The sequence below is a fragment of the Oxyura jamaicensis genome, chromosome 25 (assembly GCF_011077185.1).
Source record: "Oxyura jamaicensis isolate SHBP4307 breed ruddy duck chromosome 25, BPBGC_Ojam_1.0, whole genome shotgun sequence".
Lineage (NCBI taxonomy): Eukaryota > Metazoa > Chordata > Aves > Anseriformes > Anatidae > Oxyura > Oxyura jamaicensis.
Genome location: NC_048917.1, coordinates 1,911,033 through 1,923,231, shown reverse-complemented (window position 1 = coordinate 1,923,231; position 12,199 = coordinate 1,911,033). Strand labels below are relative to the sequence as shown.

The window sequence follows — 12,199 nt, the reverse complement described above, 5'->3', positions numbered from 1 at the left end:
TTTCTTTCTTTCTTTCTTTCTTTCTTTCTTTCTTTCTTTCTTTCTTTGTAATTAATGCCAGCTTCTCTGAGACTACTTAAGTGTAGAAATTCTACTGTAGACAGTGCTTCTGTGGTGCTGAAATAATTGGGTTTGGCAGAGGTATTTGCATGCACTCTCTGGCTGCAGGCAGCTGTGGAGTTAAATGACAGGCTGAGTTTTCATGCCATGATAATGTCTGTAATTTCAAAGTTTATTTTCAGCATAAAAACCCATCTCTTCTTACTGGGATGGACAGGATTTAAACGAGTGTGTGTTAGTCCTGCGTCTCCAGCTCCAAACAAGTAGGCTGTGATCATTTCCTTCCTAAATGACTAATGGAAGTAAATGTAAAATCAGGGACTTGGCATGTAATTGTGGCAAAATTCATGAGTGAGATCTCATGCAACCCTTGCCAGAAATAAATGAGGGATTGTGAAAAGGGTTTATACCAATGATAATAGGCAACCCCTTGCTCCGGGCTGATGCATTCTAAGTACGCATTTGTCTTTCTGTCTTGGCACAGAGACATCTTTCTGTAAGGTAGGTGAATCTGACACATAGGGCCATGAGTAGAGAAATTCTAATTGCACAATTACAATTTGAAATGTAATTAACATATGCATTAAAAAAAATATTCAAATTCATTTGAAAAATAACTAAGGCCCACCCATTGTGGGTGTGGTGTTCTGCAGAAGCTCTGGTGAGTAAATAATTTCTTCCCTCTAGCATGAACTAATTTTTGTTGTTGTTTTCTTCTGCTGTGCCCTTTGAATTCTGGTATAACAACCCCACTATGAGCTGTCTCTTTGCAGAAATGCTCCACAGATCTCTATGCAGAAGTTAGTTACATTTATTTTTTGACAAAAATAGAAATTGTAATATAAGTTGTTTAAGCTTATTAGACCACAGTAACATGCCAAACCTCAAAATTTAGTCATTTGAAAGTTCTTTATAACAATATTTGATTATCATTAACAAAGAAAATAGCTATGTATGAAATAAGTATGAACTTTTAGGACTGTATATATCTACCTATATTTGAACATCCTTGCCTTCAGGGGAGGTATCTGAGCAGCATAAGGTGATATTATGAAGCTCAAGTTGCAGGCTGTGCCTATACCAAATGCCAGCCTAGATTAGACAGAGTGCATATTATTCATCTGCCTGTGTCAAACAACAATTTGCAGCAACAGATTGCAACAGAAAAAGCAGAGATACCCAGTCTGATTGAACAAAAGAACCTTAAGTTACATATATATATTTGGTTTTATGCACTAAGTCCTAATACTATGAGGGTATTAGCTGAGTTCACTGTCAATGGCCTCAAACCAAGTGTCCTAGATTATTGGGTGAACTTCAAATGGCTGTGCAGTCTGTTTGCAATGCTGTCCATAACATCAGTATTAGCACTATTAGCTAAGATTGAGGTCTGAGATTAAAGAGATAACTATCAAATCCACTGTTGACAGTGAGAGACGGGGACTGCACAGGAGGGATCTGTGCTCTGAGGACTCTTACAGATTTGTACAACTGTTCAAAGCCTCTGAGGCATCCATTTATTTGAAAAAGATAATTAATTACAGCTCAAAAGTTATTGCAGGTGGCAGTCTTCTCATCAGGGAAACTGCTCTTTTCTCTGTGTGTCTGTTTCCACACACAGATTTTGGGGTCAATTTTGTGTCTGGAGCCACTGCCCAGAGATTAATGTGAGATTACAGATTACTTTTGATTAGAGCTTTTTTCAGCCATTTAGTCACTTACAGGTGTCTTGGAAGGATGTTCTCACATTATGCAAAAACTTTTAATTATAATATGAATATACAGACCTGTCTCTGATTATATAAAAACAACCATGAACTTCTGATTCACTCACTTTAATTCAGCCCAAATATCAGGACATGAAGTCATTCTGACCTTACAATAAAGCGGCTGGACTTAGAACACTAATTATTGTAATCACTTTTAAGGAAGGTCATAGACATCTCTGAAAACATTGCTAGGTCATTTTCTAAACTCTGAGTCTGATTTTAAAATTATTTAAGAAGAGCTTGGAAGAAAAAATATATTTTTTTTAAATGATGAAAATCATCTATCAATACGGCAATGCAAATTAATTCCCTAAATAGCTGTTGAAAAAGCTTGCTAATCCCTCAGAGTATGGAGAAATACTGAGGAATGACTAGGGCTGGTGAAGCTAAAAAAGGATAGAGTAATTTATTTTTGAATCTCCTTGAAATATGATATAGTTTGAAACAAACCTTGAGGTATTTTTTAATTAAAAGTGAAATAGCCATAATTCCTGCCACCAACAACAGTGACATAAATTTTAGAAGCCAATGACTGACCTGTACTCCCAAATCTTAATAATAGATTATTATAGAAGTGATATGAGGATTCATAACTGGGTTGCATATCTTAAGGTTCCACATAATATGATCTTTGCATGCCTAGAGTTTTAATAAAAGTTTCTGATAAACTTTGATGTTCTCAGGAACATATGACCAAGCCAAACAAGTTTCTGTTCCCAGGGGATCTTCACAAAGACGCTCATAATTTGGAGATGATTTGCATGTCTAAGTAATTAAAGTGCTAGGAGAGCAAAGACCTGAGTGCAGATCTCTGTGCCAAGGACTGCTTTTGTATTTTACCCCTTTACTATTTATCCTGCAGGCCCTTCCTATGGAAGAAGTTTGATGTCGTTGCACAGTTCAGAAAAAAAAAAAAAAATAGAGCAAGTGAATAAATTGCTGATATTTTATGTATTTTTGATGCTTCTGCACTGGGCTACTACTGGCCTGTAACACATCATGTACCAGTACTACAGGGGCAGCAGGAGAAATTAATACTGCAATACAAAAGAAAGAAATCTTCTATGTGACTGCTTCTGCCTCCACAGGTGAGTTTTGCAAAACAATATCCTTTGTAGGACTCTTCCTTGAGAACAAATGTCACCAAGCATTATTATACATGTGGAAGTTAGCCTAAAAGCTGCTGCTGATGTGTTGAGGTCTGAGATAAGAATGTGCATCTGTGGATTTCATAAATTAAAAACTCCTAAGAGATGAGGCCCAGAATTAGACAGCCAGGAAAGATGCTGTATAAGATTTGTGCTTCCACAGAAACAGAATAGTTTGAATAGTTTGATGTTATCTCATTGACCTGGACATTTTATACGATTTTTTTTTTTTTTTAATGTCAAAGAAGTGGTATCTTATTTTTTTTTTCCAGTTATATCTGGGTCTTTGTACACAGCCATAACTCTTTTCACTTCCTCCTGATTCTCACAGAGTTCTTAATTTCCCTTAACTTTGGCAATATTGATTTTTTTCTCTCATTTTGAGGCCTGAGTTGGGTGTAAATTGTATGTGCATTCCCACCATTTTCTGAAAAACTCAGTCTGTCTCCTTCCTGAGAGCAGCTGGAATCCCCAAACTACAGCTGCTCATGGATTGGCTTCCAACTCATTTAAAGCTGAAATTCTTCATGATTTGCAACAATATTTACCTTGCAGAGGAGGGCTTGTACAAGGGACTGTATTATGTAAATTCAGCTTAATCTCCTTTAATGACACCAAGCAGATCCAAAAGAGTTTTGAAGGCAGAATAAATTTTTCTGAATTAATTATTCTAATGTTACCAGAAATTAACTTGGCCCAGAATATTTTAAGATGAAAGAAACTTGTGGTCAGATATGCATTCCACAAGATAAGGAAGTGAGGCAGTAATAAGCACAAATACTGAGGCAAAAAAACATGTAATCAGTAGTGGCTCATAAATAACTTCATGCACAAAGAATGTCCCAGGTTGTCAGGCAACTTGGGATGCAGTATAAAAACCTGAGCAACTCAAGGTTCTTCCACCCATTTCTCTTGCCTTCCTTGCCTTCGTGTATAGGGTAAGTCTGGACTCATTTTTTCTATTTCTGTATGTTGAACTGTTGCCTTGATGATTTGTAGCTTTTCCTCTCTAATATTGTAGTAGATTCCGTTTTTTTTTTTTTTTTTTTTTTTTTATTATTATTATTATTATTATTATTTTTTCCTCTGAGGGAGGAAGCTGGGAGGGCTTTTCATATGAAAGAGAATGTTTTCTCTTGGTGGCCAGTTATAAAAATCATGGAATGGGGGAGTTAGACATATTAGCTAGACAGTAAGTTCCATTTATTCAACTTCAGGATCCAAACAAGTTATTAGATATGGCAACTGATCATAAAAAAATCTCCAGTCACTTCTTAGGTCTGTTCAGAGTAGTGTGCTGGTCTGTGGAATATTTATCAAAGACCAGACATTCAGAGAAATAGGGGGCCAATACTGGCATTTTATTCTTTGCAGTCCTGGGTCACGAGCTCATCATACAGAAAGCCTCAGTCCATGCCTGTCTTTGAATCCCAACTCATAGTTCTGCACGCAAGAAGTGACCTTTAACCAACTGCCTCCCCATGCTCCAAACAACTGGACAGATTTCCATGGTAGCTTCTGAGATCTGCTACTGATTTTAATGTTAATAGCAAGACAAAAAGTGGAAGCCTTACATCTCTTGTCAAACAAATGTTGAGTGCTTCAGTTTCTATTTTCCAGTGTCTTAAAATTGGGAGAAGGGACCTCCAAGATGGGACCTGCATGAAAGAAAGTGATACAAAGAAATGGGGAAGATTATTTCCTGTATTAGTTTTGGGTAGGATGCTTGTCATCCTTGACTGTTGAGTAAATATGCCAGCTTTGGATCAGGAATAACAGGCCAGGTCTTACCCATTCCAGATGAGCACCTTCCTCTGAAAGCTACAGAATCAGCCTCCATTTCTCTAGGACACAATGAGCCCTAATAGCTTTCCTGTGTGCAGCCACTGCAAGGGGAAGTGTTCAAAGTTCCCTTTTTCCAGGGTAGCACTATGGCCATGTGGTTAGGGCACTCTCTGCAGTGTGAGCGACGAGGTTTTCAGCACCGCTACATGCCCCGGTTCCTGGGTGAGTTTACTAACCACGGAGGCTTCAGGGTAAGTTACTGAGCAAAATGCATTAGTGCTACCTTCCTTAGCAGTCTCCTTAAAGAAAATGCAAACTCAACCCTGTTTTCAAAGTACTCTGGAGCAAAAATTTAATCTTGCTCCCCATGCAATCTCTTGTTAGTTTGTTATATTAAAGTTTAATCTAATTCTTGTATGGCATTTATTACCTTCTGTTTCAGATTTACCTCCACCCCAGAGCAATGTCCTGCTATGATCTGTGTCCCCCCACCCCCTGTGGCCCAACCCCACTTGCCAACAGCTGCAATGAGCCCTGTGTGCGGCAGTGTCAGGACTCAACAGTGGTGATCCAGCCCTCTCCTGTGGTGGTGACCCTGCCTGGCCCCATCCTCAGCTCCTTCCCCCAGAACACTGCTGTGGGATCCTCGGCATCTGCAGCTGTGGGGAGTGCTCTCAGTGCCGGGGGGGTCCCCATCTCCTCCGGCAGCTCCTTGGGATTTGGGAGCTTTGGCTATCCAGGCCTGGGCAGTGGGTACAGCCGGCCCTACCGTCGCTACAGCACCTACCGCAGTGGCTTCTGTGGGCCATGCTAAAGCATGAGGAGCAAGTGCGAAGATATGACCAGAAACGCTGAAGCACGACCTGACACAGGAGAGAGCTCACGGCCATGGTTTTCAGATGTGGTGTTAGGCACCCACAACTCCACCTGAAGTGCATGGAGCAGTGGGAGCTTGGCATCTCCTAAAATCAGGCCTTTGCTTGCCTTTTGTTATGCTTTACTTTATATTTCTGATCAGATGTCTTGTTCTCTTATGCTTTTTTGTATTTGATAATGACTAGGTAAAATATGTAATTATTAGAAGTTGTTCTGCATGACTGAATTAGTACAGTCCATTTAAGTTACAAAGAAGGAAGATCTTACTTTGCTGAGTGTGTAATTGTGAGAGGATGAGTGGGTACTGTCCTTACTGGACCTTGGAAATGTATTCCTTACACTTCACATTGCTTCCTTCCATTCCTCAGCCTCATTAAATTTGTGCTGCATCATATTCTGAGTCTGCCTGTGTTTCTTTCTACTCTCAGCCCATTTTCCAACCTGGCTGTGGTGAAACAGGTGTGTTTGCACATCATCCAAGCCAGAAACTACTGTGCAAATAACTTCAAACCAATTGCTAAATGGGAATGAGTCAGATTTCAGTTGTGGACAATATTCTTTACTTTTTTTCTATATATGGTAAATCTAGCTGAAGAAAATTTGTCAAAGACTAGAAATGGATGAGGTTCCCCTGCAATGGGTATACCTCCTGTTGTAGCATAAGCAGACAATCTCAATCTTTAAGTAAGCAAGCTGCTTCTGCTTACTTTCTTTAAATACCCTTTACCTATTGCACTATGGAGATGGAAACGGGCCCTTTAACGGTTTTGATATCACTCTTCTATGAAAAAATTGTTAATTTGACATAGATTTCTTCAAAGAGGGATGAGAATGGACAAATAGGCTCCCTTGAGAAAGGGGATGAGCTCCCCTTCAATGAGAAGTGTAATAGCCTAAATTCAGGGAAAAGTTCACTGATGGAAATCATATTTCTCCTCATCCTTCTGTAGACATAACAAGTAAGAGGAGTTATTAAAAAAATGGACAGAGATGTAGAGATACTGGAGGAAAATCTGGAGAAATATGAGGAACACTAGAAATTATGGGGAGTGCTGAAGTGCTACCTCCACTCATCTGTTCTCAGTTTGATCTACAAACTGGAAGGAGATTGTGACTTTTGTAACCTATCTGTGATGCCTAAGAGGAACCCTTTAAAATAAATGAGTGCTTATGCTTGTCTTGAGAGCACCTGAGCTTGCTAAGGGTGAAGGTGGAAGGAGAGAGGTGGCAAGCTGTTGCAACCCCTTGAGTGCCCCTTGATGGGTGCAGCAGACCTCTTGGCAACTCTGAGCAGACTCCAGCAAGTGGTGGAGGTGAGGACAAGAAGGCTATGTGATGTTTTTGCAAAGGAATTAGTCATTTAAGTTTGCTGGCCTGGGACATGTATTTGTGAGAGAGAAATTAAAAGATTTTAAGTTCCATCCCTTTCTCACTGTGTCTTTATATACTTAGATCTATCTATTTTGCCTAGCAGATCTGAACTTTATCTGGCATTGGTTTGTCCTAGCATGGTTATCTGTGTTGTAATAAAGGTGGTCTTTATTACTGTGCTGACTTTAGAAATGTCATCCCATGTTATATTGGGGCTTATGTAATTGGGCAGCATGTGTGCAATAACACAGTACCAGACAGTACAACAGCAGCATAAAAAATAGTGCATGATACTGTACACATGCTCTGAAACAAACAAACAAACAAAAAACAGTCATTACCTTCTTTCTAGACTGATAAACTTGCATCTGTTGATCTCTGAACAAATTGAAGAATTTGGTCCCATGGACAGAAGTGGGATACTCTCTTTGCTCTTGTTGTCAGTAAAGGCATATTTCAATGCCAAGCTTTATAAAACTTAAACCAAAATTATAGTGTCTGCTGTGCCTACAGGGATTAGAGAAGACAGAAAGGTTCTGAAGGACGAGAGCTTTTATACCTTTCTCAGGCTCCCTGGAGGACCCGAGACATTCTTGCACGCTTACTAACTAGCTCCTGAACTTTTTATTTTTTATTTTTTATTTTTGCATATGGCTGCGTTCCAACTAGTAAAATTGTTTTGTTTACTGTTTATGTTTATTGCCTGGACTTATCCTGGTGTTAGATGAAAACCACGATCCATGGTGTCTCTTTCATCTTTATGGTTTGCATCCTTTAAATATGTCTGGCTCCATAATACCAACTCCACCTTCCCAAGACGTGGATGAGTCAAAATTCAATTTGGTTAGGAATTTTGTCTGCTCTTTAGCATTTTGGTCACACTGACTCATGGGAGCAATGTCACAGCAAGAACTTTTAATTTAAGACCTGAGTGTGCAATTTCATCCCTGATAAGTGACTGTGAGATTTAGGTTTGCTGCTCTTTGTAATATTCCAATGAGCAATATCCCAAAGCTCCTGGGATGATAAGATTGAATTAATTTGATACAGGAACATCTTCAGGAGAGAACTTGTGACTCTCTTATCATCACCATACCTTTTGATGAGCTTTTTAAAATTATTATTATTTATTTATTTTTAATACAAGCTTCTATCATGGTCAAGAAATAGCTAATCCTACAGAGGAATATGTATTTTAACATTCTGATACCACAGTGGTGTGTTTGTATGTGTGTATTTGTAAGGGTATTGGAGAATAACCAAACCAATAAATCTCAAGGGACAGGAGAGCTTCAGACAGTAGTGTCACTGGTTGGGGCAGTATGGGTAATGTCACCTCATACCTAAGGACATCCAGTGACTGATTATTGGAATGAGATTTTTGAAGCATGTAATTTTATGCAGACAAATTAAATTTTGAAGAAAAAATTGAATGACTCCAGCTTCTGAAGCCATATAATGTGATGCAGTTTGGGAACTTTATTAGTAATCCTGGTCACATTTTTAACACTATTTTCAAATAATGTCACACACCTTCAAATCTTCTAACTCAATATTTGCATGTCTGAGCCATTGATGAAAATTTGTTGTGAACTTTGAAGACCTTTGTTCTTGAAAACTGCAATCAGCATTTATTTCGCAAGAGATCTTCATGAAGATACTCACAGTTTAGATATAATTTACATGTCTCTGAGTGATTTAAACATTAGGAGTAGAGAGATTGGAGTACTGATCTCTGCCCTAAAGTATGCTTATGCATTGTATACAATTACTTCTTAATCTAGAAATTGTCTTTGAAAAAGAAATTGAAATGTTGCACGTTGCAACATTTTCTAAGACCATGCAAAATGAAGACAAAGTTATTTGCTTTCAAGAAAGAAAAAAAAAAAAAAAGAATATTATACACTTCTGTAGGCAGCTACCATTAATTTGGAGTATAATTTTGTATAATATTGGAAGACATGATAGAGGAAAAGAATTATGTAGCTGCAAATGTAAAACCTGTGACTTTAATGACCCCATAGGTAAGCTTGCTCAAAACTTTGAGTGTCAGTGTCTCTGACTAGCCAAAAATTCACATGCATCCTCAATTTGACCTGAGCTGTTTTTCCTAGAGTCTGATGTAGGAATAAAGTTAAAACTGCAGACTCCTTAGATTAAGAATGTTGACGCTCAGTCTCCAAATTGAAGACCTGGATCTCAAATTCCTCCATGGAAATGCACTAGCTTATATTAAATGAATAGATAAAACTGCCGACACTCTTTCATCCTGTCTCCTGAGTCAAGGAAGTAAAATAATATTTTCCCTCAAATAATAATTCCCTGTTTCCCAGGAAGTACTTTTGAGGGTGCTGAAGTGGAATGAACTCTGCTAAGGGCTTTCTGTAGCAACATGGCTATCTGAGTGTGTGCAGCTGCACGGCTGCTTGAGAGGAAATTGCTCCGGTTCCGAGTCAGAGCCAGATGTATAAGCAACTTATGGTCTTTGTGAAGTGGGAGGGGGGAAGTCACAGGGGAGTTTTTATCATATGCATCTTTCCTAATATATTTATTCATATCTGTCAAATGATGTGCATGGCATATATTGTCCTTAGGATGCAAAATAATTTCCTTAGTAGCTGAGATGAATCAGTTGATCTGACCAGGAATTAACAGGGCTCATAAGATGTTTAAGATAAAAGAAACTTCTATAGTGGAATGCATACGTTATGATGAGGAAATTAAAACAAGGCAACAGCAAGGAAAAATAAATCATCAACTGGGAATATTTTGCATAAAAGAAGTCTTTAGCAATTGGCTGGTAAACAGCTTCATGCACAAAGTATGTCTCAGGTCCTCAGGCACTCTGGGACAGAGTATAAAAGCCAGCACAGTGCAAGTTACTGCCATCCACATCTATTTTATTCTCCTTGGTGAAAGGGTAAGTCTGAATCTTTCTATGTCCTGAACGATTTTTTATTTTTACAGTGGCCTGTTTTATATCAGTCTAAGGTTTATGCTCTTCATCAGTGTGTGTGGGAGACCTGCAAGTAGCTCTTCCCATGCAGGGAGGCAGCTGGTCTTTGAAGGGTGGCAATTGCTGGGCACAGGACTTCACTAATTTTTCAGTTGGTTCACTGGAGCATTCAGTTCCAAGATGCTGAAATCGCTGCATGTGCATTGCTCAGCAACTAGAAGTGGGTGTGGAGAACCTGCACAGAGATTTTTGGCTCTTGGAGGTAGAGAGGTATGTGGACTTGAATTTTTCAAAAACGTGCTAAGTAATATTGAAAGTATATCCTTTCTTGCACCAGGATACCAGGAAAAATAATCCTTCTCCATCCCTAAGTACTTTGGGATCAAAAACATTTGAATTGTCGCCTTCTAAAATGCTCTGTATACTTTGGCACTAGATCTCCATAGCAGCACCTCAGTAGCCTGTAACTGAAATATCAGCACAGCTCCCATCTATTTTTTCTTATCAAATAATTTGGGACAATGTCAGCTTCCATTTCTTCCTTTAATAAACAGGCTGAAAATTGCTTCCTCTTCAAGACTTAGGTATGAGGAAATACACACAAAGGACAGGGGAAAAGTAAGTAAGAGTTAGGCAGAATACTTGTTGTTTTGGTGTTCAAGAGGCAAGCCTGTATGCGGGGAGGATACTGCCACATCAGGTTATGCTCCTCACTTATCCCTGCTGATGAATTTTATCTTCTTCCCTCTGTTGTGGAACAAATCGCAGCGTGGGACAAAGTTTCTCATAACTGTATGGTCAGGACATCACAAATACCGTCCCTTACTTCCTTCCTACTGCAGGCTCCATACAACCTAGGGAGCGTTGTGAGAAATGAGCTGCCAGAGACTGCTCAGGATCAGGCACAACTGCCCTTTGAGCTGTCTTCCATAATGGAGAGGAGTTTAGGTTTCACTGAAATCCCCTTTCAATGCAAGACGAACACATCATTATTTTCTCCCCAGTCTCTAGTTTTTGGTACTCTCCAGCATCTCAGCAGCTTGGTTATACAACTATAATTGCAACTCATTTCTTGTACTTACTGTCTTCTCTGTGTTTCAGATTTACCTCCATCCTGCAGCCATGTCCTGTTATGACCTCTGTCCTTCCAACCCCTGTGGCCCAACCCCGCTTGCCAACAGCTGCAACGAGCCCTGTGTGCGGCAGTGCCAGGACTCAACATACGTGATCCAGCCCTCTCCTGTGGTGGTGACCCTGCCTGGCCCCATCCTCAGCTCCTTCCCCCAGAACACCACTGTGGGATCCTCAGCATCTGCAGCTGTGGGGGATGCTCTCAGTGCTGGGGGGGTCCCCATCTCCTCTGGTAGCTCCTTGGGACTTGGGGGCCTTGGCTATTCAGGCCTGGGTGGCCTTTATGGGAGATCCTACCGTCGCTACAACCGCCGTGGGAGCTGTGGGCCGTGCTAAAGACCCAAGGAAAAAACACAGAGGAAAGAAACCACAAGCTTAAAAGCATGATCCAGACACAGGACTGTGTTTACAACCATGGCCTTACACTAGCTGACCATTCTCAGCTTTTCCCTGAGCTAATGGGACTGCAGGAGCTTGGCATTTCTGATTTAATGCCTTTGTCTGTTACCAATGAGGTGAAAAATGTAACTTTGATTGCTGCATATTGGCATTGGGTGTCCAGCTGTAAAGCATTGCCTTGAAATGGTTGATTAGTTTTACCCATATTGAAACCTATTGCTCTCCTGTGCTGTATATTTTATTTTATTTTTTAGTTATTCTACTTCTTGCTCATTAAACTTATGGTGCATCATAAACATATCCTCTGATGTTTTTCCTTTCTTCTTTTCTTTGGAGCTCTTTTTTGTCAGTTTATAAGTTGTCAGTACCAGGAAGATCTTCATTTAAATCATACCATAACAGTTAGTAGGGAGATAATTAAAGACATATGTAAACAGTGAGTAATACCCCTTTTTTGATAAGGTGTTTTTCCTTAGCCACACTTCTTTCAGAACAATATTAAATATTCATTCTTGGCTAACAAACAGTGGGTAAAACAGGTGGAGAAATCTATTCCTGTCTTACAGGCAATGTCTTTTCATCTCTTGCTCTTCCACTTCCTTAGAGCTCATAAAATCTAAAATCCCAGCAACTTCCGCTATTATTTCCCTGACTCATTTTTCATTCTATGAAGGAGAATTACCATTAAGAAAAATGGCAGAAAA

At 39.5% G+C, this 12,199-nt stretch overlaps 1 protein-coding gene across 1 annotated transcript; it reads left to right on the top strand.

The window, feature by feature from the left end:
* The first annotated feature begins 9,832 nt into the window (after positions 1-9,832).
* Positions 9,833-11,748, top strand: LOC118178169 (feather beta keratin-like). Its single transcript, XM_035346460.1, is given in 3 exon segments — positions 9,833-9,889; positions 9,891-9,929; positions 11,067-11,748. Coding segments are annotated over 3 exon segments (462 nt in total). The 3' UTR covers positions 11,433-11,748.
* Positions 11,749-12,199: the final 451 nt, after the last annotated feature.